General features: G+C 41.0%; 1 protein-coding gene across 4 annotated transcripts in view; it reads left to right on the forward strand.

Annotated features, from left to right (window-relative positions):
- KIF13B (kinesin family member 13B) overlaps positions 1 to 27547 on the forward strand; it is a 198629-nt gene that overhangs the window by 82718 nt on the left and 88364 nt on the right. For all 4 annotated transcript variants that reach the window (XM_010370897.2, XM_010370896.2, XM_030937676.1 and 1 more), the window contains exons 8-14: positions 623 to 757; positions 3288 to 3400; positions 4681 to 4792; positions 12911 to 13123; positions 14645 to 14755; positions 19882 to 20016; positions 24773 to 24903. In XM_010370897.2, coding sequence (XP_010369199.2) covers positions 623 to 757; positions 3288 to 3400; positions 4681 to 4792; positions 12911 to 13123; positions 14645 to 14755; positions 19882 to 20016; positions 24773 to 24903 — 950 coding nt within the window. The remainder of the gene's footprint in view (positions 1 to 622; positions 758 to 3287; positions 3401 to 4680; positions 4793 to 12910; positions 13124 to 14644; positions 14756 to 19881; positions 20017 to 24772; positions 24904 to 27547) is intronic.

The following is a 27547-nucleotide window of genomic DNA, read 5'->3' on the forward strand; positions in this document are numbered from 1 at the left end:
CAATGCAGAAAATTAGTCTCTTGACATTCTAATTTTTAAAAACAGGTCTGCCGAGTTAATGGGTGCAGCACACCAACATGGCACATATATACATATGTAACAAACTGGCACGTTCTGCATGTGTACCCTAGAAATTAAAGTATGATGAAAAAAAAAAAACAGGTCTGCTAAGATAGTGGTAGTTGGTGATATGCCTGGATGAAAGGAGAAATAACACAAGTTATTTAAGTTATTTGTGTTGCTTATTTGTATAATCTAATTTGTTTTAACAATAAATTTGTATTGCTTCTGTATTAAAGAAACTAAGTTTTTTCAAATTTCTATATTAGATGAGGGTTGGCGTGGCATACTTATTCATCTTGTGTGACCAAAGGTGTAGCTTCTGAACTTTGAGTCAAAGCTGCCACCTCTGTACCTGTAGCAAATGATCTACTTTAAGTTTTCAGAGACGATATTGGCTATTGTACTCCATGGGGCTCAATGTTCATTGAGAAACAAGAACGTTAACTCCAAATGTTGTTGACTAAGTAGCAAAACTTGTAATGCATTTTGTAGTGTAGCAGGGTTTTAGTGTGTATTACACAAGTAATGAAATGTGGGTCTATGATTTGTTTCCACTTAGGATATTGAGTCATTGATGTCTGAGGGTAACAAATCTCGCACAGTTGCTGCAACCAACATGAACGAGGAGAGTAGCCGATCCCATGCAGTTTTCAAAATCACCCTCACACATACTCTCTATGATGTGAAGTCTGGGGTAGGTGTTCAGATGCATGACCTGTTTTTATATTTCTAAAGTGGATTGTGGTTTTATTTTTTTCTTCTACAGGTGTTAGATGAATTAAAGTCCTGGCTAGACTTGTGTGTCAATGAGGACTCTGGACAAGAAACAGAAGCTACTCCAGGTCAATAGAAAGGGATGTCATGTAGGGAAGCAGGTGATTCCAGGGTTGTTGGGACATCTGAGGAGGACCAGGTTCTAGACTGCCTCTTGAGGAATAACTTTCTGAACAGCACACATCTGGCCACCGGGGTGGTGCCACCTCTGAGGACACCTCTAGAACACTGAGTTCCAGGCATACCCATAGCTGTGATCCAGGAAGCAGGAATAGAGAAGTTGCTTCTGTTCATGCTGCCGCCTCAGAGCATCCTGGAACCTGGAGAATGTGCTTGCATTTCCCCAGTCCCGCTGCCAGCAGAAAGAGCCAGAAAGTGGCAGCAGGCGGCCTATGCTCTACTTCTGCTTTTCAGCCTCTAGCAGGTGTATCCTGAGCCTGGGCTGCCAGGGAGTCTGAGAAATGTGGGTTTAAGCTTTCCACCCACTCGCACTAAAGGAAGGTGGAGCAGAAGTTAAGTGGACCGATGGCCCACTGTCTGCCCCAGCAGTTTTTGAGTTTTAAACTGTGATGGCTAACTGCATAAGCCAATGGTAATTCTCTCGCTTGCCCAGGCACTGTGCCTCACACCTGTAATCCCAGCACTTTGGGAGACTAAGGCCGGAGGATTGCTTGAGCCCAGGAGTTGGAGAACAGCCGGGTAACATAATAAGACTCCATTTCTACAGAATATTTGAAAATTAGCAAGGTGTGGGTGGTTCATGCCCATAGACCTAGCGACTAGGGAGGCTGAGGTGGGGTGGGAGGATTAGTTGAGCCCAGGAGCTTGAGACTGCAGTGAGATATGATTGCCCCGCTGCACTGGGCAACAGAGCAAGACCCTGTGTCACAAAAACAAAACAAAACAAAACTTCTAGCTGATTTAGCAGAGGTTCTTTTGCAGTGTTGCCTTCTGTGAAACACTATTAGAAGGAATAAATGACATTGGGGAAATTGTACTATAAAATCACTCGCTTTTGTAGAATAACTTTTTGAGTGTTTGGTTTTGAATCTTGTGAAGAGTAAACTCAGTCAGAGATACATGTGCTTCTGCTGCGTTGCAAACTTGTCTGTTGCCTAGTATATTTGCATCTTCCCTCTTTTAATGTGAATTTTACATATTTTATTATGATGCCTACCCCCTAGTGTGTCCATTTCAAATACCAGAAGGTAAAATAATCACCCTGGCAAAGTGCTATACTTTGGCAGGATTTTCATCTGCTGAAAGCATATTTTTCTCCGTTTACCATCACAGCAAGATTAGTGTAACAACAAAAAGTTCTTTGTTTCTTATTTCCTTTTCAGCATAAAACAGAAAACATACTGAAGACTTTTTTTTTTTTTTAAACTAAAAGTGCTTTTGATTTGGGACACTGAATATCCTTTTGTTAACAGCATGTTTATTTATGGAAATGTCTATTTTAAAGGAAGGCTTTAAAAACGATTCAGTCTATAGATTTTGGTATTGGTTTCCTACATTTCTTGTATTGCTATTGAAGTACAAAGTATGTTACATGTATGTGCTTGATAAGAAAACACTTGATAAAGATATCTTTGTATCTGTATGTATATAATATCTTAACTAGAAAAAGATATAAATCTAACACCCGACATGAAATGGAATTATATATGAATAAGATGTAAATGTTACAAAAAGTTTTGAGATTTTGAGGGATTCTTCTGTTGTATAAAGGTCAGTTTATTTTTTTTATGTCAGAATTGCAAGTGTTTTGTCTCAGGATTATTGATAAATATCCGTGAAATTTTAAACACAGTTTCCAATAATAGTAAAATTTAACTCTTAGAAGTACTTTTGTATACTGCTCTGGAAATTTTGTTGGGCACCCTTCAAAATGGCTCATTTTGGAGGCACTGTTTTTCTGAGATAATTAGCTTTCATCCTGGATGGATTAGTAGTTTTATAAATTTTCTGTATCTCCATCATTAGATTGTACGGTTTTCTTACAGTGTGTTATAGCAGCACAAAATAATTTTGAAGTAACACTAAATACTTTTAATAAAGGGTTTAGATCATAAATCCGTTGAGTTGTGACAGAACTGCTTTTTGTATTGTTTTTTAAGAGACAGGGTCTCACTCTGTCGCTCAGGTTGGAATGCAGAGGTACAATCATAGCTCACTGTGGCCTGGAACTTCTGGGCTCAAGTGATCTCCCACCTCAGTTTCCCAAGTAGCTGGGAGTATAGGCACGCACCACCATGGCCAGCTATTTTTTTTTTTTTTTTAATTTTTTATGGAGGCAGGATTTTGCTGTGTTGCCCAGGCTGTTCTTGAAATCCTAGGCTCAGGTGATCCTCGTTCCTTGTCCTCCCAAAGTGCTGGAATTACTAGCATGAACCACCACAACTGGCCCTGTGTTCCTGTTTGTTAGGATTGATTGATTTCCTTTGTAGACATCTGGAGAGAAAGTGGGCAAACTGAGCCTGGTGGATTTAGCTGGCAGTGAACGAGCAACGAAGACGGGCGCTGCAGGGGACAGGCTGAAGGAAGGGAGCAACATTAACAAGTAAGTGCTCTCAAGCTTATTTTTATTGCTTTATTGATTTAATAGCCAATGGGGGAACATCTGTGGTTGTTAAAATAATAAGGTGATTTGGAATTTTTTTCTGGTATTTTCAATGGCCCTGGGCTCATTTTAGGTTTTGTTGAGATGCCTGATGGGGCCAAAGAGCACAGCCTCGGGTCAGGGTTTCTCAGCAGTGGCCCTATTGCTGTTTTGGGTCAGGTAATTCTTTTCATGGGAAGGGTGATCCTGTGCTTTGTAGAGTGTCTAGCTGCATCCCTGGCTTCTCCCCACTAGATGGCGATAGTAGCTGCCACCTCTTCCCCCACCCCCAGGTGTGTCAACCCAAACTCACTTTCAATATCCATGGCTGTTCCCTGTGGGGACACAGTCACCCTCCAGTTGAGAACCACTGGTTTTAGCTATAGAGAAGATCAAAGATAACTGGTCTCTCAGAGTGGAGCTGTTGAAACTTGACCTGTGTGTTGCTCTTTGGACAAACACATACTGACCACATTGAGCTTTTCCTTTACTAGACACTGTCGCAGCTTGTCCAAGTCCAAGAAGCTAAGACTTTACCAAGTAATATTTTGTTCACCAGTTCCTTCATGTGGGCTCATTTTAGGTTTTGTTGAGATGCCTGATGGGGTCGAAGAGCACAGACTCAGTCAGGTCAGGGTTTCTCAGCAGTGGCCCTATTGCTGTTTTGGGTCAGGTAATTCTTTTCATGGCAGGGGTGATCCTGTGCTACGAATAATATGAAGTAATATTTTGTTTACCAGTTCCTTCATATGGGCTTCAAATTTTCTCCCTCAAGCCGAATCGTTAGCTCATTATGGGTAGGAAGCTTTTCTGTCCTTGTGGCTCCCAGAAGGACACATAGGAGTCATAAACCAAATGGAGATGATAGAACACCATCACCCAGATGCTATCCTATTATTGAATCTCATATATACAATTTTTGCTTTGTACTATGGTTTAATTATTGTGTTTCTGGCTTCCTTTCTTAAAGATACGTGGTTTTGGTGTTATATTGACCTGAAGATTTATAGCTCACATTTTTATGTACTACAAAATATTGGGCTAAGCATTTTTATTGCTTATAGTAGTATTGGGGAAAATAGCTATTTCGAGTTGTGTGCTTTTGAACTGAGCAGCAAAATGCTGACAGGGTGCTGCTCACATGCAGGTACAAGGGCATCTTGGTGTTCAATCTTTGTGCTAAAATGTGACATTTGATATATTTCATTTTTGTAATTATTTCGGTTTGTTGTACCATGCAGGTCCCTCACAACCCTTGGTCTGGTTATCTCAGCTCTTGCAGATCAGAGTGCTGGCAAAAACAAGAATAAATTTGTTCCATATCGTGACTCAGTTCTCACTTGGCTGCTCAAAGTAAGTTTGTTTTTTTCCTTCATGGCAAACTTTTGGTGGTTGGCAAGAAGGAAGAAAAAAAGAGTAGACTGTTAATCCCTTCCAGGTATCATTTCCTCCATCGGTGTGCAAATGTATAGTTATTAGGCTCTTATGGTAATGACATTTTTGATGGAATAAACATAGGTTTTTTTTCCTAGCAATTCACATTCCAGCTTACTAGAACCTGGATGCAGTGAGGTTGCTGGATGCACAAGGAATCACATGATTGGTTCTGGAGATTTGGGGGAGTAGAGAAAGGGCCTTCTGCTCATCTGACTGCTGTGTGAGTCATGGAGGAGGAGCCTCCGCTGGCCTCACAGTCAGCTGGGCCACCCTGGCCTACCACAGACTCCTTTTCTTGGGCTAACATTTTGGAGCTTGTTTTCTGTTTAACTTCAGGGCATTCAGACCTTGGTTTCTGTTTAGCTTTACTCATGATGGCTTTAATTTGCTTTTGGCTTCTTAAAGGTGTTAGAGGCTGCAGAGTAGGGCACACAGTCATTCATTGATTGATTGATTCTGTATGAACAAGAGCAATGGAAGTGAGAAAGAAGAAAGTCAATGTGCAGTGGTAGGAGGAGAACGTAGCCTCCATTTTAAAACAGAGGAAAACAGGGCACTTCTTGCCCTCTGTGGCTCGTGAGGGAGATAAGATGTGCACACACAATATTAGAACCTGAATTTGTGATAGATCATGACAGAGATGGTGATAACATGTAATAGTTTGGTGAAAAAAGAGACTTATTTCCAGCTTCCTCCAGCCCTCCAGAGCCCCTTTAGTCTTCATAAGGTGGTGTGGTGAGTTGGATATTGGACTGGGAATTAGAGGATATAAGTTGCAGTGACAATTTAACCCATTTATAGGGGTGTCACCTGACTAAATCCTTTAATACTCTTTTTTTTTCTATTTTTAAAATGGAGAAATAATTTTATGTGCCCTGTTTAATTTTGTGATGCTCTATTTTCTTACTGATCAAGAATTTGTTGAACACCTGGCATGCGTTGCATTGGGGGTTGAAAGTACTAAGATGAGTTCAACACGGGCCGCCCCAGTAGCTTAGTAGAGGACATAGTTACTGATTTAGTCCATAGCACGTTTAGAAAACAGCCTTTGTGAAATGAATTAGGGGTTTCTCCTGGTTTCTACCTCCTCTCAAGATTTACTAGCGTTCAACTTTTTAATTCAGAACTCCGCACACTGTTTGAATATGTTTTGTTAAAATAAAACATTCTTTATGTAAATGTCAGTGTGTTCTTTCTTAAATGTAATGCTAAAATTCAATAAATTGGCCACAGTAGAAAATCAGGTCCATTACTTCCTTTGGCCAAAATATAGTACTGTTAGAAATTTAAACAAAAGTGTAAACAAATTTTGATAATTAAAACCACTTGTAAAGGTTTGTCATGCAACCTCACAAACATCAGATAGTAAGAGATAATTTTTAGGAACAAAATTAAAACAACTTTGGCCTGCCGTAAAGACAATTCTAACCTTTAGTCTTTTAAAGTAGTAAATTATTATTCAGATTTTGTTATTTGAATCACTGATGTCAGCCTATATAACTAAACACCTCAGTGCTTTTAACCTAAAAAAAAAAATTTACTTTTCCTTCCTGTCTCAAATAGCATAAGCACTTCTACTTCTGTAAGACTAACAGAAATGTTTTGTAGTTTTTTTTCCTGTAGAATAATTAGAAAAACAAGCAAACTGCAAAATTCAAGACTTTGGAGGATGAATATAATTATTCTTTTTCATAAAAGCCATTAAAATTAGTGAATAAACTTGTAGTTATATAGGATACTAAGTCTGGATATCTAATGGGCAGTATAAGGACTATAGTTAATAACATTGTATCGTATACAAAAAAAAATTTGCTATATTTTAGGTGTGCTTCTCACAAAAGGTAACTGTGTAAGGTGATGGATGTGTTCATTTGTTTGTAGTAATCAATTATATTAGTATGTTTATATATATCAAACAGGCTTTACACCTTAAACATATGTATTAAAAATTTTTTAAAATTGTTTCATTACCAAAGGATTTTTTTTTTTTTTTTGAGACAGAGCCTTGCTCTGTTACCCAGGCCGGAGTGTAGTGGCGCAATCTCAGCCCACTGCAACCTCCACCTCCTGGTTCAAGTGATTCTTCTGCTTCAGCCTCCCGAGTAGCTGGGATTATAGGTGCGCACTGCCACACCTGGCTGATTTTTTAAATTTTAGTAGAGACAGGGTTTTGCCATGTTGACCAGGCTGGTCTTGAACTCCTGACCTCAAGTGATCCATGCACCTCAACCTCCCAAAGTGCTGGGATTACAGGCATGAGCCACTGCAACTGGTTAGGAATTTTTTTTTTTAAATATATAAGAAGTCTTTTTTTTTTTTTTTTCCAGACAGGGGGTCTCTGTTGTCCAGGCTAGAGTGCAGTTGTGCAGTCATAACTCACTACAGTCTGGAACTCCTGGACTTAAGTGATCCTCCCGCATCAGCCTCCTTGAGTAGTTGGGACTACAGGTATGCACCACGATACGTAGCATTTTTTTTTTTTTCTTCTAATTTTTAGTAGAGATGAGATCTCACTGTGTTGCCCAGGCTGGTCTTGAACTCCTGGCCTTAAGCATCCTCCTGCCTTGGCCTCCCAAAGTGCCAGGATTACAGTTGTGAGTCACCATGCTTGTCCTCTAGAAGAAATCTTGATAAGATACTTCCTCCAACTTTCCACAGAAACATTTCCTGATCATATATTGTCCTTGTTTCAGTGTTGCTACTTGAGCCCATTTAAAACAACAAGTATCTTTTGTTGGTCCGATGTGGAGGCTGATGCCTGTAATCCCAACACTTTGGGAGGCCGAGGCAGGAGGATCAGCTGAAGTCAGGAGTTTGAGACCAGCCTGACCAACATGGTGAAACACTGCCTGTACTAAAAATACAAAAATTGGCTGGGTGTGGTGGTGCATGCCTGTAATGCCAGCTACTTGGGAGGCTGAGGCAGGAGAATCGCTTGAACCCAGGAGGAGGAGGTTGCAGTGAGCCGGTATCGCGCAACTGCACTCCAGCCTGGTGACAGAGTGGGACTCCCTCTCAAAAAAAAAAAAAAAAAAAAAAAAAAAAAAAAAAAAAAACACGAAAAAACAAGAACTGTCTTTTGTTAATCGACACAGTGAAAATGGCATGGGTAATCACTGGGTGGCTTCAGTGGGCTGGAGGCCAGGAGCACCTGTTGCAGGAGTGTCTGGTGCCATGGTGCCATGCCAAGGGCTTCATGGACATCATCTCATTTCCTTCTTAGAAGGGAAAGGGTGGTGTTCCCAGTAGTCAGATGAGACAGAGGGTGCAGAACTAGTGAATGGCAGGATCGGGATTGGAATCAGCACTGACTTGACTGTGCAGCTATTTTTGCCAAGGCTGTGCTCATTTTATCAAAGGTTATTTTCATTAGAAGGATACTCACTTGATATTTACCAGTCTTTGATAGAAAATAATGAAAAAAACTGTTCATAATACTTGAACTTGAAGAATGAAACCATAAACATTTTTTAAAAGGTCACTTAATCTGCTGTTCAGTTAACTTAGGTTATAATTGCAACTTTCATGTATTAAAAATAAGTCCCGTGTTTGCTGAATATTTGACATTATTTTTTTCCTTAAAAATGTATGTGATCTGGCTGGGCATGGGGCTCATGCCTGTAATCCCAGCACTTTGGGAGGCTGAAGTGGACAGATCACCTGAGGCCAGGAGTTTGAGACCAGCCTGGCCAACATGGTGAAGCCCCCATCTCTACTAAAAATACAGAAATGAGCTGGAAGTGGTGGTGTGTACCTTTAATCCCAGTTACCTGGGAGGCTGAGGCAGGCGAATCACTTGAACCTAGGAGGTAGAGGTAGCAGTGAGCCAAGGCCGTGCCACTGCACTCCAGCCTGGGCAACAGAGTGAGCCTCCATCTCAAAAAAAAAAAAAAAAAAAAAATGTATATGATCTTTTTTTAACATCATTTAGCCTTCACAGAAGATCGTAAATAGGGGCATTTTTTGCAAAACATGTTCCAGAGCTTAAGCAGTTTTCCCAGAGCCCTCTCCAAGTTGGTGGAAATGCAGATCCTTTTCCTTCAAAGTGGGTTTCAGGCCCCTGTTGCTTTTTCCTTCTGAAATTCTTAGTCTGACTCATCCAGATCCTCCTTTGACATGGGCATACTTCCTGTATTCTCCAACATAATTTCCATTGAACTTGTAAAACTGCCCATCTTCTATAACATTTTCAGTTTCACAGGGTCTTTTTTTTTTCTGCCTCGTGTTTGCATTGTAATTGTGTTGTGCTCTTAATGTGTGTAACATCTGAGAATGAGAGAAGCTGTGGCTCCTCTTGTTGAGTTGGTCTGCGATGGATGTGAGTGCTCTTCTCCCAGGGAGGATGGAACAACCGTTAAATGAGGGTTGTGCATTCGCTAAGTGGTCAGTGGAGAACTGTTTCATATTAAGATGATTTTTGCTCCTCTGAATAACCATCTAAATGTGGGCCTCTTAACATGAAGTAATTTCTGGTAATGAGTGCTCAGATGATGAGTACCTTTCTAATTCATCTCCCTCTTTTCGTTCCTACTGCCACCTCCCTAATGAAGGCCACTTTCATCTGACGCTTGGATGACAATCATTTCCCTCGAGCTTTCTTAGTCCAGTCCTTTCTCCATGGTTAGGTTGCAACATCTTTTTAAATTAATACTCTTAACCCTCAGTCTCTTCAGTAACTTCCATAGGCTCTTAGGATAAAGTCCAAATTCTATTTTTTTCTTTTTTATATAAACAGTCTCACTATGTTGGCCAGGCTGGTCTTGAACTTCTGGACTCAAGTGATCCTCCTACCTTGGCCTCCCACGGTGCTGGGATTACAGGCAGGCATGAGCTGCCGCACCCAGCCAGAGTCCAAATTCTTTAATGGCGTGTGACTTACAAAGTCCTTCATGAGCTGACCGCTTTTACTTTTTATTGTTCATCTTGTGCTTCTTGATGTTACAAATTCCAGCTAAGTGATGAGTGTTGTCTTACCTCTAGGACTTTACTCTTGTTCCACTTGGAACACGCTTTCCTCTCCCATCTCTTCAGTCTCTGCTGCCTCCCCTCCCCTCTTCCTTTACCTGGGTAATGCTTCTCTATCTTTGAGTCTCAAGTGTCACTTTCTGTGAGAGTCTTCCTTAACCATTCAAGATTTGGCTCTCTGCTGTTTGTTTTAGACCATATTGTATTTATCCCTATCATCTTAGCTCCTGTTATATAGTGTTTGCTTACCAGCATCCTCCCTAGATGGTGAACTCCAGGAAGAGTCAAATGCATGAATAATTTCAGCTCTGCTCTGAACCAGCTCTGTGACCTTTGAAAAGTCTGTCATTTTCCTGGGTCTCACTTTCTCATCTGTAAAATGAAATAATTTGATTATATGTCTTCACAGAGTTCTTTCAGCTTTTAAAAATTCTGACTTCCAAAAGTAAATTCTGTCCTATGTCTGTTTAATTTGCAGTTGCCACTTTTGAAACAAACCTCGTCTGATTTGCCCAGTTAAACAGTTAAAGAGTAAACAAGACACTTTCTACTTTTTCCTTGAATGAGTGCCAGTTCTTTTGTTGTGATTTCCTTTTTGCTGATGGCATGAGGTCATTTTTAACATAAGGGTATTGTTACTCCATGAACAAGGGCTTTTAAAATATCAAGCATTTGTTGTTTGCCAGGTTTCCTTTTCTCAGCATAAATTGGAGCACAATATACATATTTTTCTCCTTTAGTAGTTGTTGTTACAAATCCCCTTTCAACTGACAGCATTTGCTGTTCATATGGGCTGACAGTGTGCTGTGGTTCTCAGAGGACAGCGCGATGCTGCTAGTGAACCAAACAGCAATGAGATTGAATTCCTGTGCTCTTGTTATATCACATTTGAATTTCATTCATGTGCATGAGACTCTTCATGAATTTTTTCTTAAAGTTGCCAAATCTGGAGCACCAGCTATGTGAGATTAGTGTCTAGAAGTGAAGAGCGAAGCAAACAGTCATGGCTTTTACCTCCCAAAGTCCAAATTAGTTATAGTTCTTTCTGTGTCATGCATTAAATTATATTTTCTTCAACAATATAATTATGTTTTCTGTGGAAAACCAAACTTTCACTGTATATGAATAAGGGACATACTGTCTGTGATCATATTGACCTTTTAGTAACACTTTAGGAATCATTTTGTTTCTGAAACTAGGGTAAGATAATTTGGAAAGATATCAGGTCACCTTATTTAATCTTCAGACCTGAATTTTCTCTGTGTTACCAAATGTGTATTGTGGGCAGTGGAAATCATGTTGGACTTGAAGGCAGAATCTTAACTGGGCTAGGATATTGTTCAACTTACCAGTTCTAGATTTTTAGGCAGAGTGCAAGATTTAACCTCCATTGTCCAAACGGACCTGTTTTCTCACCAATAAAACCAGGCTCTGTGATAAATTGAAGTCACAAAAGGTGGAGACTTAAGTAAAATAAAGTGCATGCCCAAAGACTGGGGAAATCACAGATTGTTCCAACACATTTTAGTTGTAATAAGATTGGCAAAGTCTTGTATCTTCAAAAGCAGTTTTCCATAGGTTAATGCTGCCCCAAAGGAGAGTTAGCTTTCTTATGTTCTAGTGAATTCCCCATTACTGGCCCATTGCAGTGTTCCCTCTAATCTTGAGAGTCTGTCATTCAGTGACATTGTGTTACCAAAAAGAGTATATTCAATCTTTTTGTTTGTTTGCTTTGATAATTTGTCTCAGCCTGGGTTGCTGTCCTAGTGTATGAGTAGTTACCTATTGCTTGTAACACATTACCCTCAGAATGGAACAGCTGGAAACAAGTCATTTATTGTCTCCGGGTTTCCATAGTTCAAGACTCCGGGTGCATGCAGCTTAACAACCTGGCTCTAGCTGGGTTGTTTCACATGGATGTAATTAAAGTGTTGGGGATGGGGGTGCCATCATCATCTCAAGGCATGACCGGTGTGGGGAGGTGTCTGCTCACTTAGATGGTTGTCAGCAGGGTCCAGAAGATCTGCTTCCAAACGCATTCCTGTGGGCCTCTCTTCATAGGGCCACCTCACTTCATAGCAGCCCGTTTCCCCTCGAGTGAAAACACCCAAAACAGAAGCCACCATCTTCTTTGAATCTTCACAACTACTTAGAAGTGACATGCCATCACTTTCATTCCTTGGAGACCAATGAATAAGTCCTGGCCACACTCAAGGTGTGGGTACCAGGAGGTCACCTGCATGGGCAGCCTTGTCTGTGGTGCAGTACAGCATGGTGGGCATGATGTCCCAAGTCTAGTTTTGTGCTTGAGTTATATCTCTCTATTTTTAATGTTCTCAATCAAGGGTCATTTTTTCATTCCGTTGGAAGCCAGTCAGTCCTGAAGCCGTTTCACTGTACTTAGCAGTTTGAGTATCATGAAGACAGTATCTCTTCTCAGGACCTTTGTCCGAACAGTGGAAGTGTTTCTGTAGAACTTGTAACCTTAGTAGCTTTTGAAGTGCTATCAGAGGGAAGAAAATGAAAGTTGCTTTAACATACTTTTGTAAGATTATAATTGTACCTTATGTTTTAAAAACTTTGCAAGGTGCTTGATAGCTTGTAACAGCACCTTTCTGAGCCATTATTAGGCTTCACAGAGACTCCCAGTGCAGCGAGTTGTGGAGGAGCTTGCCAAGTAAGTATCATGCTTGTTCCTCTGAGGAAGATGTTGGAGGCATTTAAGGAGTCCTTTTTATTCTGAATAGTCTGTGTTCTTGTGGTCTCATCTTGCCTATAAAATAGGGCAGATAGCTTAGAATTAATTTTTGTTAAACTGAGATAAAGGTAGGTTTCATGACATTTCCCTGTCCTTTATCAAAGGCTAAAACTCCCTCTTTTTAGTACAGTGGCTTGGCAGAGAAGACACAGCACAGGACCCAAGTCCGTACACCTGCATTTTAGCCCTGGCTCTGTCGTTGAACGTGTTTGACCCGGGGAAATTTGTTCACCATTTCTGATTTCAGGTTTCTCATATGATGTCTTCTTTCAACTTTAATATGCTACTCAACTTTCTTTTTTCTCCTGTAGGACAGCCTTGGGGGTAACAGCAAGACTGCTATGGTGGCTACTGTGAGTCCTGCAGCTGATAACTATGATGAAACCCTCTCAACTCTGCGGTATGCAGATAGAGCCAAGCACATTGTTAACCACGCTGTGGTGAACGAGGACCCTAATGCCCGAATTATCCGGGATCTCCGGGAAGAAGTTGAGAAACTCCGGGAGCAGCTGACCAAAGCAGAGGTAGGAGGCACAACCGCGTGTGCCCTGTGAGTCCAGAAAGAGGAGTCAGCCTGGAGCTTGAATTTTCTTCCCCTGGGCTGTGAGGGATGAGTACTCTACTTTGTGAATCCAAAGAGGTTTTACAGATGTGAAAAAGATTGAACAGGAACAAATAAAGAGAATTGAGAAAATGTTTGCATTTCTATTCAGGCAGCAGACAAAAGAGAGGTAGAATAGAATAGGAGAGGAAGAGAGATGCTGGAGACCATGTGTATATAATTTTAATTTTTGTGCAGAAAATGATGGAGAGCAAGATTTTTGTTGAATGTCATTTGTTACCTGGTAGAAGTCAGAATGAAAATCTTGAGTCTTCTACACCTTCATAATCTAGCTTTTCCATGTTGTGGATTAATTATGTTTGTAGAAAATATTTTATAGTAGAAGTACCCATGTATTTAGTAGTATTCTATTACAGCTGTCTTCTGTGTATTCTGTAATGGATAATGTTACATTAATAAATTTGAAAACCTGCCATCCCAAGTGCTCATCCTCTTGGGAAAGTGGAATGAAGTGTCAGATTCAAGATTCCTACTTTTTTTTTTTTTTTGAGATGGAGTTTTACTCTTACTGCCCAGGCTGGAGTGCAGTGGTATGATCTCGGCTCACTGCAACCTCTGCCTCCTGGGTTCAAGTGATTCCCCTGCCTCAGCCTCCTGAGTAGCTGGGATTACAGGTGCATGCCACCACGCCCAGCTAATTTTGTAGTTTTAGTAGAGACGGGGTTTCTCCATGTTGGTCAGGCTGGTCTTGAACTCCTGACCTCAGGTGATCCTCCTGCCTCGGCCTCCCAAAGTGCTGGGATTACAGGAGTGAGCCACTCTGCCCGGCCAGGATTCCTGCTTTCATTAGCATTCCTCTTCCCACAGTTTCTCAGCACTATGGGACTCTTTCTGGAGTTTGCTTTCTTTCTCATACCTGTTTTCTGGGAATAAATCAGTAAGAGACATAGTCAAGATGATTATCTTGATCATATTTTTACCTGTTCAATTTTATCCTGTTTTTATAGGAATAATTTTACAGTCCATGAAGACTGTTGTCTCCTTGGTATTAATAACACCATCCAGTCTGCAACATGTACACGTTAAGTCTGTATGTATGTGGATTAATTCCTGAAGTCATCAGCAAGGGGTAGAATGAATCATGTGTCTAAGTCTAGATGTATAACCTATTGGGATTTTAAAAATAAACCCTTAGAAGCTTTACATTTTTGCATCCTTAAATGTAATTATATCTTCACAATAGAGTGGCAGAAAAGGAAAAAAGCCTTCGTTTTGGGCATATTTCGGATAACTCGATCAGTTTATGGTCCTCAGAACAATCGAGGTGCTGGAGGTCTGTCATTACATTTCAAGTAGATGTTGGACCTCAGCATGACATACAGCCAAGAGGAGGCAGATTGTTACTTTTGTCCTTTTAGAGTTGGCCACTTCTTTTTCCAGGGCATCATCTAGACATTTCATGAAGTAAACATTTTGCTTGTAGGCAATGAAATCTCCAGAGCTAAAGGACCGGCTGGAAGAATCTGAGAAGCTAATCCAGGAAATGACTGTGACCTGGGAGGAGAAATTAAGGAAGACGGAGGAGATTGCACAGGTTCGTGTTTCCTGACTGATGGAGCACGTGAAACCTCATGGCAGTTTGCACAGTGGAACACATGGTGTTCCTGGTTCCTTTTTGATCTTCAGCTTGGTTGATGGCAAATCTAATACTATCATTAGGAATCTAGATCTAAGAGAATCTATACTTTGCAAAATTAATTTGAAGGATAAACAGGATATAATTGCACTTAATCATTTATGTAAGAAACAATTTTTTAGTATCAGTAATCTTTTAAAAAAATTTAACGAAATAACTCCTTTGTAGCCCCTGGCTCTTAACACCCCATTCTATTAAGTGCTTTAGAGACCTAAGGAACTTGCTGAAATTACAAAATTACTCAATCCAGTGCATGTGGCCAAGAAAAAAAAAAGTATATATATATATTTTTATAGATATTAGGCCATGAACTTCTTGGTTCCATGTGAAAACCCAGCGAAAGTAATATGAAATTCCTAAATCTGAGGTGACTGTCTCTCACCATTTTCTAGTAATAGTAATAGTTATGAAATCTTAGGGTGGTGGCCAGTGTGATGGCTCACACCTGTAATCCCAGCACTTTGGAAGGCTGAGACAAGTGGATCACCTCAGGTCAGGAGTTCGAGCCCAGCCTGGCTAAGATGTCGAAATGCTGTTTCTACTAAAAACACAAAAATTAGCTGGGCGTGGTGGCACACACCTGTAGTCCCAGCTACTTGGGAGGCTGAGGCACAAGAATCGCTTGAACCTGAGGGGCGGAGGTTGCAGTGAGCTGAGATCATGCCCCTGTACTCCAGCCTGGGTGACAGAGCAAGACTCTGTCTCAATAACAAAAAACAAAAAAAACACAACAGAAACCTTAGGACGGGAACATTAGTATTCGTCTAGGAAGATCTAATTAAGTTTAGCATTGGGAGAAAAAGTCTATCCACCTAATAATAGATTTACACTGTGGCTTTCCTATTTCATGATTATCCAACTTCTGTTTTAGAAATATATATAGTAATGTGGAGCTCAGGACCCCATCTGACAGGCTTTTTGTGATCAGACAACTGTAATAGTAGCGATTGAATCAGTCTTTTATTCTTTCACTTCTGCTTACTGGCCCTAGTTTGTTCTTTTGTAGCTAAGAGAGGTCCCACCCAAACATAGGAACTGGTAATGACAGTAACAGCCAGCGTTTATTGGATCAACTTACGTATTGAGCCCTATGCTAAGCACTTTTAACTACAGTACTTGATGTAATCCTCTCAGTAGTCTTACAAGATAGGGACTGTTGCTACCCAAGTTGTTCATCTATATAAAGTCATCTCTCTGCCTCTTCCTCTTCCTTTTCTAAGTTAAAATTCCCTATTGTTTTTAACTTATATTAGAGAATATATAGAACTTGGTCCGTCTGTTTTCACTCAGTAGATTCCATCTTGAAATGTGCTGTCCAGAATCAATCTGTGTATCAGATATTGTAGGATGGTACTGTTGTTACTTAGCATAAAGTGGGTGTTATATTAGCACAGACCGGGATTAAAATAGATTTTAAAAACATTTTTATTGCAGACATTTTCAAAGTAGATAAAAATTAGAAAAAAGTATACTAAATCTACAGGTACCCATCACCTGGTTTCATTAAAGATCAACATATGGCCAGGGTTGTTTTTGTGTCCCTGCATTGGCTTATCTTAAAGCATATCCCTCAAATTACAGAGAAGAGATCAGTATATAAACTATTTCTCATTACATATCTCCCTGTGTTTTTTATGAATTATAAGCCATTCTAATAATTGTCCAATTTGGAAGCTACTTTGAGCCATTCTGAGTTGCTCCAACAGTAAACATTTGTAGTGATGAGTCGTTGTGCTGATAGAAAACAGGGCAAATCGGCCGGGCGCGGTGGCTCAAGCCTGTAATCCCAGCGCTTTGGGAGGCCGAGACGGGCGGATCACGAGGTCAGAAGATCGAGACCATCCTGGCTAACATGGTGAAACCCCGTCTCTACTAAAAAATACAAAAAACTAGCCGGGTGAGGTGGCGGGCGCCTGTAGTCCCAGCTGCTCGGGAGGCTGAGGCAGGAGAATGGCGTAAACCCGGGAGGCGGAGCTTGCAGTGAGCTGAGATCCGGCCACTGCACTCCAGCCCGGGCGACAGAGCGAGACTCCGTCTCAAAAAAAAAAAAAAAAAAAAGAAAACAGGGCAAATCAAAGTGAGTCTGCATCGGGGAGCTTAGTGTTGGCACCTTTACTTTTCCTCTCTCAGGGGTCCCTTTTGGGGGCACTGCCTGATTTTATTCAGCAGCTCCTTCAATGCCTTACCTTCCAGAGCTCCCAGGCTGTAGTGCTGCTGAACGTTTTTCTTTTATCATTGAAAAATCCTGGTCTCTTGATCACTTACCTCTTCCTAATCCAAACTGACATCTTCCAAAATCTATTTCTGACAGTAGAGCCACAAAGTGTTAATATATCTTCTGGAAGATGACTTGAGACATGTCAGTTGATGTGGTCCATGGTCAGATAAGTTTGGCAATTTCCGGGCAGACTGAATTCAATGAATTTCTTTTTTGAAGGACTTCTCACATCATTTTGGGGGCAATTGCAAGTTAGCTGGGCTCTCCATGGGTCCTCCGGGCTCTGTAACACCTTCCGATAGGGTGCTAGCCCTCGGATGGCCCTGCCACGGAATTCCCTGCAGCTTCTGCACCCTTTGACCCTACATCATCCACTACTTTACCATTGTTTAATTGTTATGTGTAATTTCAGTTGCTATTGAGTTTGTAAGGTTCTCAAGAAAAAAGACTATCTTTTAGTGTTGTACACTTAATAATATTTTTGCATAAAAAGAACTCATGATGAGTATTTTCTAATTCCAGTGCCATATCTGCTATATCACATTGTCCCTTATTTTTATCTTTTATATTCCCATTAGAAGATACACACTTAAGTGAAATCAAAACCTTGAGATAGATCGGGGTTGACAGACAATGCATGTGAATTAAACTGGATCCGCCACTTGCTTTTGTAAATTTTTTTGGAGTACAGCTGTGCTCATCTGTTTACGTATTATGTATGTTTTCGGCAGCAGAAATGAATAAGACAGAGAGCCCATGGCCCACAAAGACTAAATATTTACTATCTGACATTTTATAGGAAAAGTTAACCAACCCCTGATATCAGAAGCATTATTTGATAATATCAGTAAGCTATATTTTATCATATAGTACTTTGTTATGAGCTGATTCCTAGGTGTTACAAACATTCGTAATTTTTTAAGATGATTTTAAAACTTTAGTTTTTGGTGGGAAACACAATAACGAATTGACAGTTTTCCACCATTATGCCTCTTTTGGATTAGACAAAAGTTTTGTAGCGTTTTTACCAGTATAAAATCTCAAATGACAGAAACATGCACAGGGAAGTAGCGTAAAACAGTAGTAACTAGGATAACTTAGAGAAAGGTATAGTTACTTTCTTCATCTTATGGACATGACTCTTTATCAAGGAGAATCACTTCTTGGAAATGAGTGCAGAAAACGCTGATGGTTAGTGTTAAATGATTCAAAACTTCTGAAAGAAGCCTGTAGTCCTTTTTGTTAGAACTTGATTTAAAGACTTGATTTGAAGACCCTGGACCAAAATCACATTTCAATTTTGTGGTAGTATACTTCTAGGTAGGATATATTGGCTGAGTTGCAGTGATTGTATAAATTATAATGGCATGTCTAGAAATAGCAAAATTGTGAAGCTTTATTTTAATTATGCTGCAGACTTACTGTGTGGCTCTAGTTAAGTGACTTAGTCCGTCTTGCCTTTCCCCAGAATCAGAGATCTTGGGTGATTGACTCATTGCTACTTGCTGTTTACCCATAGTCGAAGATACCCTCTCCAGCTCCGACTGTACCCTAACCACAGAGCATCTGGTTGTGAGATCCATGCCTATACCCTTATGATGTACAGATGTTCATATATTTTCTGTATGGGTTCAGAGGCAGGCACAAAAAAGGAAAGGCCCGTATTATGAAAATAGTGCTTGAATGCATATGCAAGTTTGTTTGGTTTTGGATAAATTCACCACACTGATGTTTTGAGTGCTCGCCATGTGTCCTTCACTGCTAAGTGCTGGGAACACAACAGTATATAAGGTAGGATCCGTGCCCACACAGCACACAGTCCCGTGTGAGAGAAATGGCCTGATAAACAGTTACGAAGTGGAACATGTCTGCTCCAGATAGAAGAAAGAGGTATAAAATCTTTTCAGCTAACGAGAACAAAGATAACTTTTTTTGTTTGTTTTTTTGTTTGTTTTGTTTTGTTGAGTCGGAGTCTCTCTTTGTCACCCAGGCTGGTGTGCAGTGGTGTGATCTCGGCTCACCACAACCTCCACCTCCCGGGTTCACGTGATTCTCCTGCCTCACCCTCCTGAGTAGCTGGGATTACAGGCACCTGCCACCATGCCTGGCTAATTTTTATATTTTTAGTAGAGATGGGGTTTCACCATGTTGGCCAGGCTGGTCTTGAACTCCTGACCTCAAGTGATCTGCCTGCCTTGGCCTCCCACAGTGCTGGGATTATAGGCGTGAGCCACCATGCCCAGCTCAGAGAACATTCTTAGCATTTTCAAGGACCTGGAACTTGTTTCATGCAGTTTCATGCCGGGTTTGATGGAAGTTAGAAGACATGAAGCCAGAGGGGAAGCAGGCCAGATTGAAGGGCCTTGTGAACTTTACTGAGGGAGTTTGGCCTTTATCCTGATTGGGAGGTCGCTGAAGATGTCAAGCAGAAGAGTGTATTGATCCTCCTTCGCTTTTAAGAAGGATCATAGCTGAGGAAAGTGCACACACCTTTGCTCGTATATTCAGAGTTAAATGAGATGAATTCAAGATTTTAGATATTTTCAAGAATGAAAACTGAGAATTCACTAGTACAATTAGTTACTATATGTAATGGACTTTATTTTTCAAAATAAAATTAGAATTAACGCAAAAATTATATAGTATGGAAAGAAGAGAAAAATGCAATAAATCTATAATGCCATAGCCTAAGAGAATGTATTTGAATTACAACACTATTGAATAATTGTAACATTGTAATGTAAGCGCTTGGATATCTCACTGCCTTAATAGCTGTGGAATTAATACTTCTCTGATACATTTACAGGAACGACAGAAACAGCTTGAGAGTCTTGGAATATCTCTTCAGTCTTCGGGAATCAAAGTTGGGGATGATAAATGCTTCCTGGTGAATCTGAATGCTGACCCAGCTTTGAATGAGCTTCTGGTCTACTACTTAAAGGTGAAGTAATGTGCTTTGCTACTAGATTCTTGTCACAAAATAGGATAATATTTCACAGTACTTTAGTAAACTTGGGGAACCATGCTTACTCAAAAAACAGCAAGAAGTTACGGAACCATCTTGGGTTTCTGGGCTCAGTTTTCTTTTTTAGTCCTTGATGCCATTCAACCTGACAATATAAAAAAATGATACTCTGATATTATTTCCAACAAGTTAAATAGCCTTCCTACCATTATTTAGTATGATTTGTATCAAGGAATTAAGTAGATAACTTTAAAAATGGATGACTTTGAAGACTAAATGATTCATTTAGTAAGTATACTAAAGCTTTTATGGTTTACGTGAAGTGCATTTTTCTGTGAGCAGTGTGTTAGCTCACAAGAAAAAAATGTATAAATAAAGTTCTTAGGACCGGTTGGTATGAAATTTGTGTTTCCAATAACTCTTAGGAAAAATTACAAATTTGGGTTATCAATCTGTTAAAAAAAAGAGAGTATAGGTTACTTAGAGACTGAGTGAGTCAGAGCATGGAACAGAAAAGATGTATCCACTGAAATCTGTAAATCATGGAATATATCAGTAAGATAAGAGACATCTTCAGAATAAGCCTGAACCCTGAGATGCCACACGGATTCGAGGAGCGTCCAGAATGGGCTGTGTCAAGCCCAGAGCACAAATTACTTATTTTATATGATGGACTGCACAACTCTAACACAGGGTTGGTAACAGTTTTTTTCCCCTCACATGTGTGGGTTTAATTAATGTGACCAGGAAAGTAAAGCTAACAAGCTGACTACCTGGGAAACAGCTCTAAGAGAACTGCGTGATTTCATTTCAGAAAAGCTTGGAAAGATCCGGGGGCAGTGACTCTGTGTCATTTTGAGAAGGCCGTTGTTAATAAATGTCTTATACGGTGTGTTGTTGTGCTGTGAGTTAGGCTGTGTTTTTGATGCATACCTTCATGTGTGCATGTTTCAGGTGTTGTGGTTCAGTGGCAGCAAAGCTGGGGTAGGAGGGAGTGACCTGTCTCTCTAGTCTATGGCCAAGCCCTTTGCCCCCTCTAGACTAATTCCTTTGTAAATGGAGGGAAGCATCTCTGGCTACTTTGCCAGGTTCCTGTGAGGGTTGGAGATACAGAAGCACTTTGTAAACAGAAGCACTACACAAAAGAAAAGATTCCACATTCCACTTTTTTGTTTGATACTCCTATGGTTTCTTATACACATATTTTCCTTGCCTATTAAAAAATGATGTATTATGAGGCTGAGGCAGGCGAATCTCTTGAACTCAACAGGTGGAGGTTGCAGTGAGCTGAGATCATGCCACTGCACCCCAGCCTGGGCAACAGAGCAAGACTCCGTCTCAAAAAAAAAAAAAAAGTATTATCCATTACTTTGCTTCTGAACAGTGCTGGTAGCATTCTGAGTTAGGATGTCAGCTGGGGATAGTCACATGACAGTGACCAGAAAAGTAAAGCTAATGAGCTGACTACGTGGGAAGAGATGCAATGTTAGAATAGGACCTAAATATTCTGTTCTTTTTTCAGAACTAGAAATTCTTTTTCTTTCCATTGTAATGTAGTTCAAATCGGAACACACAAACACACACACATCAAGAAAAATCTCTGATTCATATCTGCTCCTTGACTACTTAAAGAAGCTATTTAAAGATGTTTGGAGAGTCGTCAAATGGTTCTGATGTGTGGAGGTGTTTGGGTTCTGTTTCAGACTCTGTGGCCAGCCCTGTTGGGCGAAGTCTGAGGCAGTGTTGATTTCTTGACTGCCCAAGCTGACCCCACAACAAGCATATCTTCAAGACAAAGCACATTCAAAAGGATGAACAGTTTTTGCTTCAGTAAAAGAATAGTTTTTGCTTCAGTAAAGTGATACCAACTGTTTTTGTTTAAGTAAAAACAGTTTTTGCTTCAGTAAAGTGATACTATAATGTGGGATGGCGGAATTTGGAGGCTGAGCATTTTTTATTACTATGCCTTCAAATTCAAAAGTCGATTTAGATGCTGGGCAGATGACTTCACGTCTCTGGATGACTTCAGTCACTCCATGTGTAAGTGAAGGCATTGGATTAAAACGTCTCTGAAGTTCTTTCTAGTTCCAATTGTACAGTTCTCTTACTCTTCTAGAATATAACACCCCCTCTATTTATCCTGGAATACTTTATAATAGCATACTTTAGAGTCATGATACCCATCTACCAATAAAGAGACTGAGATGCTATCCCTGAGTAACTTTATCTTACTTTGATTACCTGGGCACACCAAGGGGAATGATTGTGCATTTATTTTTATATTTTTTTAATGCCTACATATGCCAGGCCTTTGTTAAGTGCTTGGAATACAAGATGGACAGTAAACCCACAGTCAGTCAGTGTCATGGAAGGAGTTAAAATAGGGCAGGATGACAGTGGCTTTTTCCAGTTGGGAGCTCAGGAAACACCTCTCTGAGGATGTGACTTTAAAAACTGAGATAGAAATGATAAGAAATGACCCATATCAGGATCAGGGGAAGAACATTTCAGACAGAGGAAACAGCTAGTAAAAGGCAATAGGTTGGAAATAGGCTCAGTGTGCTCAAAGAACAGATGGGAGGCCGATGTGGCTGGCACATGCTCTGTGAGGGGAAGATGGTGAGAGTGAGAGTCAGAGATAGGCAAGGACAGGTTGTTGAATGCTTCGTAAGCCTGGGTAAAAATTTGGGCTTTATTGGAAATTCAAAGAGAAGCCACTAGAAGGTTTTATTCTTACTTTTTTTTTTCTTTTCTTTTTTTTTTTTTTTGAGGCAGAGGCTCGCTCTGTCACCCAGGTGAGTGCAGTGGTGCAATTATGGCTTATTGCAGCCTCAATCTCCTGGGCTCAAGTGATCTTCCTGCCTCATTTTTATTTTTATTTTTTTTATTTTTTTTTATTTTTCTTTTTTTTTTTTGAGACGGAGTCTTGCTCTGTCGCCCAGGCTGAAGTGCAGTGGCGCGATCTCAGCTCACTGCAACCTCCACCTCCCAGGTTCAAGCCACTCTCCTGCCTCAACTTCCCGAGTAGCTGCAGTTATAGGCATGCGCCACCACGCCTGGCTAATTTTTTTGTATTCTTAGTAGAGACGGGGTTTCACCATGTTGGCCAGGCTGGTTTTGAACTCCTGACCTCAAGTGATGCACCCACCCCGGCCTCCCAAAGTGCTGGTATCACAGGTATGAGCCACTGCGCCTGGCCACAATTTTTTTTTTTTTTTTAAGTAGAGACGAGGTCTCACTGTGTTGCCCAGGCTGGTCTTGATCTCCTGGGTTCAAGCGATTCTCCTGCCTTGGCTTCCCAAACTGCTGGGATTACAGGTGTAAGCTACCATGCCCACTCTTAGAAGGTTTCAAATAGGGGATGATGTGACCAGCTATTGTGGCAGGAGTGGAAGGGAGTGGCATGCAATGGAGACACAGTAGGAAGCTCCTGCATCCACAGGCAGGAGATCCTGGAGGGTGAATCTAGGATGTGGTCGTGGAGGTGGGGAAAACAAGCTGATTCTTGATAGACCTTGGAGGAAAAATCTGTAAGATTCTCCCTGATTGACATGGGGTGGGTATGGGCTTGTCAGAGAAAGAGGACTCAAGAATCATATTTAAGCTTTTCATTTGACTGACTGGTAGTGGTAGTGGCATCCATTATTATTGGAGAAGGAAATAGACTTCTGTTGGGTTGGGGTAGATGGGAACAAGAGTTTAGCTTTGGCCTTTGTTCCCTTTCATACATCTTCAGACATCCAAGTTGTGTCAAGTAGGCTGAGTAGGCAGAAAATAATAGTGGCTGAGGCTGGGCACGGTGGCTCACACATGTAATCCCAGTGCTTTGGGAGGCCGAGGTGGAAGGATTGCTTGAGCTCAGGAGTTTGAGATCAACCTGAGCAACATAGTGAGACCCTGTCTCTACAAAAAATAAAAAAAAAATTAGTTGGTCAAGGTGGTGCCTGCCTGTGATCTCAGCTACTCAGAGGCTGAGACAGGAAGATTGCTTGAGCCCAAGAGGGTGAAGCTTAGTGAGCATGGATAGTGTCTCTGCACTCCAGCCTGGGTGACAGAACAAGACCCTGTCTCGAAAAAAAAAAAGTGACTAAGACTGCAATAGTGGTTGTGGAGGTGGGGAAAAAAAATGAAACTAAAGTATGTAGCTCTAGGGTGGTGATAGAGATGTAGTTTATTTGTAGATGGCATTTAAAGCCATGGGAATGGGTAAGTTAGTCTAGGTCAGGGTCAGCCAACTACTTTTCACAGGCCAAATCTAGCTCCCTTCCTGTTTTTGTTTAAACCATGCCTGCCTCCATTTGCTTTTTAAAAATCTTTTAGGCCAGGCATGGTGACTCACACCTGTAATCCCAGCACTTCGGGAGGCTGAGGTGGGTGGATCACTTGAGGTCAGGAGTTTGAGACCAGCCTGGCCAACGTGGTGAAACCCTGTCTCTACTAAAAATACAAAAAAATGAGCTGAGCATGGCGGTGCATGCCTGTAATCCCAGCTACTTGGGAGGCTGAGGCAGGAGAATTGTTTGAACCCTGGAGGCGGAGGTTGTGGTGACCTGAGATTGCACCGCTGCACTCCAGCCTGGGGGATAGAGCAAGACTCTGTCTCAAAAGTAAAATAAAAATAAAATATTTTAGCAAAGGTAATAGAACAATATAAGAGGGCTCAGTGTAAACGATTTCTATTGTGTACATGTAAGAATACAGTCTTAATCAGTGAATTTGATTTTTTTCTTAGGAACATACATTGATAGGGTCAGCAGATTCCCAAGATATCCAACTGTGTGGCATGGGAATTCTTCCTGAACACTGTATTATAGACATCACATCAGAAGGCCAGGTTATGCTGACTCCTCAGAAGAACACCAGGTAACGTACTTGAATTAGTGTTCATATCATGAGAGTTTTTCAGAGGAAGAAGGTACTCTACTGGCGACAATGGCGTTTGTTGCTATTAAGTTGACCACATTAAGCTATCCAGTTGGTTGGGCGGGCCCCTTACATTTAGCTTTAATGCCTGTCACACCCATTCCTTCCTCTGTATGCCCACTGCCATGGCCTTACGTATTTAGGTCCTCATCAAGTCTTGATCAGAGCCCCTGCTAACACCCTGAGTTGCCTCCTGGTTCACTCACCACAGCCCTAGAAGGCTTTCCTCTGTTTGTGATAGAAAATCCCTTATAGCCCCCTGGTTTATCTCCTCCTCCTCTGCACCTGCCAGTCCTTTGGCCTGCTAACTCCTGTTCGGTCTGCAGGGTTAAGGGCTGCCATGATCTCCTGCGGGGAGGTCCCTGTTTGGTCTGAATGCAGTGCCCTTAGGAGGTATTGGACCATCCCCCTGTTGTAGCAGTGCTTCTTAGTGTCTGCCTGTGGGCTCTGAATCCTTATTACCCCATTAGACCGTGAGCTGCTTGAGGACAAGGGCCTTGTTTTGATTCTCCATTCCTGGCGCAGAATATGAGACTAGTACACAGGAACTTAATACACCATCGAGGAATGAAGGGGCTCCACATTTTATGAATGACACGTTTGTCACTTTGTTTCCATCTGCTATGGAGCTGTTATCCCCTGTTAGGGAGTTGGAAGTATAACAGTCTGTAACTGTTACAGACAGTGATTAACTGAATTATGTTGACTTTTCAATTGCTGATTTGTTTCATTTTATGATATCAAAAAATCACTAATATCACTGATTTTATCCATAAAGTCTTCAAGTATTGAGACGCTGTCAAGCTCTGGGGAAGGATCAAGTGAGAAAACAGGAGCAGAAGATGGTGTGGCCCTCACAGCTGTGCTGTGCTCTTCTCTAGTGAGGCCATAAATAATCACACAGAACCCCAGCCTCAGGCAAGGGTTCTCCAAGACCAGGATGCAATAAGACAGAGCAGGCCACGTCATCGTTTTGTTTAAGCACAGACGAAAACATGGTCACTGTGCCACCCGAAGAATACCCTTCTCTGAACCAGTATGAGTGACTGCTACTTCTTCACCAATTACAGTGTTACTCTGTTCTAGCCTCAACCCATGGATGAGATTTTGTGAAATACTCATTCATAGGATTACTCCCACTTTCTGACAGTGCCCAGCATATGTGGAACCCCTACCTCCTTAAATTCTCTCTGAAGGCAAACACCCAGAGCCCAAATCTTACAATAGCTTCTTTCTCACACTGGCTCCCTGCCTCCCCTCTCCCTTTCCCCTCTACCCTCTTCTCTGCCCCACTTCCTCCCCTCCCCTTCCCTTCTCCCCATCCCTTCCTTTATTCTGTCACCCAGGCTGGAGTGCAGTGGTGCAATCATAGCTCACTGCAGCCTCCAACTCCTGAGCTCAAATGATCCTCCCAGTGCGTCCTCCTGAGTAGCTGGGACTACAGGTGTGTGTCACCACACCCAGCTAATCTTTCAAAAACTTAGTTTTGTAGATACAGAATCTTGATATGTTGCCCAGATTGGTCTTGAATTTCTGGGCTCAAATGATCCTTTCTCCTTGACCTCACAAAGTGCTGGATTATAGGCATAAACCACTGTGCCTGGCCAAGATCCAGTTACTTTTAGTGTGTAAAAACCTGCATCATGAAGATAGGAAATAAAATTTTGCATGTATGCATACACATAAATCACGAATACTGTATCGCTGGGTAAATGCTCCATAGCTTTAGAGAGTTTAAAGAAACTAAGATACTCTAGGTTGGGGTGATTGGCATCTCTTACAGAGGAAGTAGAAACCCAGCTGGGCTTGGATTACAGAGTAAGATTAGGAGGTTGAGAGGAATGGGAACCTTTCTTTGGGTCGTAGGACTTATAGGAGCCTGGATCTGGAGGAAGAGTTGATCATGTGTAGTGTACAGAAAATAAGCCTTTTTTTTTTTTTTTGCAGGAGTTAAGAGGCCTTCCTTGTGGGAGGAAGAGTCTTTAATGTAAAGTTAAAAAAATTGTACTTGATATCCTGTGTCTTAATAAATGAGCCCTTCAGCAGGAGAGGGGCATGATGACACTGGTGTCTCATGAATATCAGTGTTACCATGCTATGCATACTCTATTTCCCGTCCTTCCAAATTCTTCCCTTAATGGTATTCTACCCATCACTTCTGTCGAATGCAATTTTCATGATAAGCAGCACAGTGGAACTGGTAAATCTTCCTTATATTGATAGGATGTGATCATTTTTCCTTGCTATGGGAAGTTACAGAAGACTTTAATATAGGTCTCATTTCTCATTACTGATACCAGGAGACGTTTCTAGAGTCTGTTTGTATGGTTCTTTTCATTCACGTAGATTGGACATATTTGTTTTTGTTGTATATTGCTACCATATTTTCATTATTGGCTGTAATGGTTCCCTGTTTACTCCTTAATATACTGTGTAACAAATTTAGAACTTTTAAAAATGGAGGTTATTTATTGATCTCTAATCCTTCATACCATAAGCATCTGAAGTAACTAAATAGCACTTGGAACTTTGAAAAATGGGGGATAATAATCTATTATACAAGCATATACATTGGAGACTTTAC

Source organism: Rhinopithecus roxellana, chromosome 9 (genome assembly GCF_007565055.1).
Source record: "Rhinopithecus roxellana isolate Shanxi Qingling chromosome 9, ASM756505v1, whole genome shotgun sequence".
NCBI lineage: Eukaryota > Metazoa > Chordata > Mammalia > Primates > Cercopithecidae > Rhinopithecus > Rhinopithecus roxellana.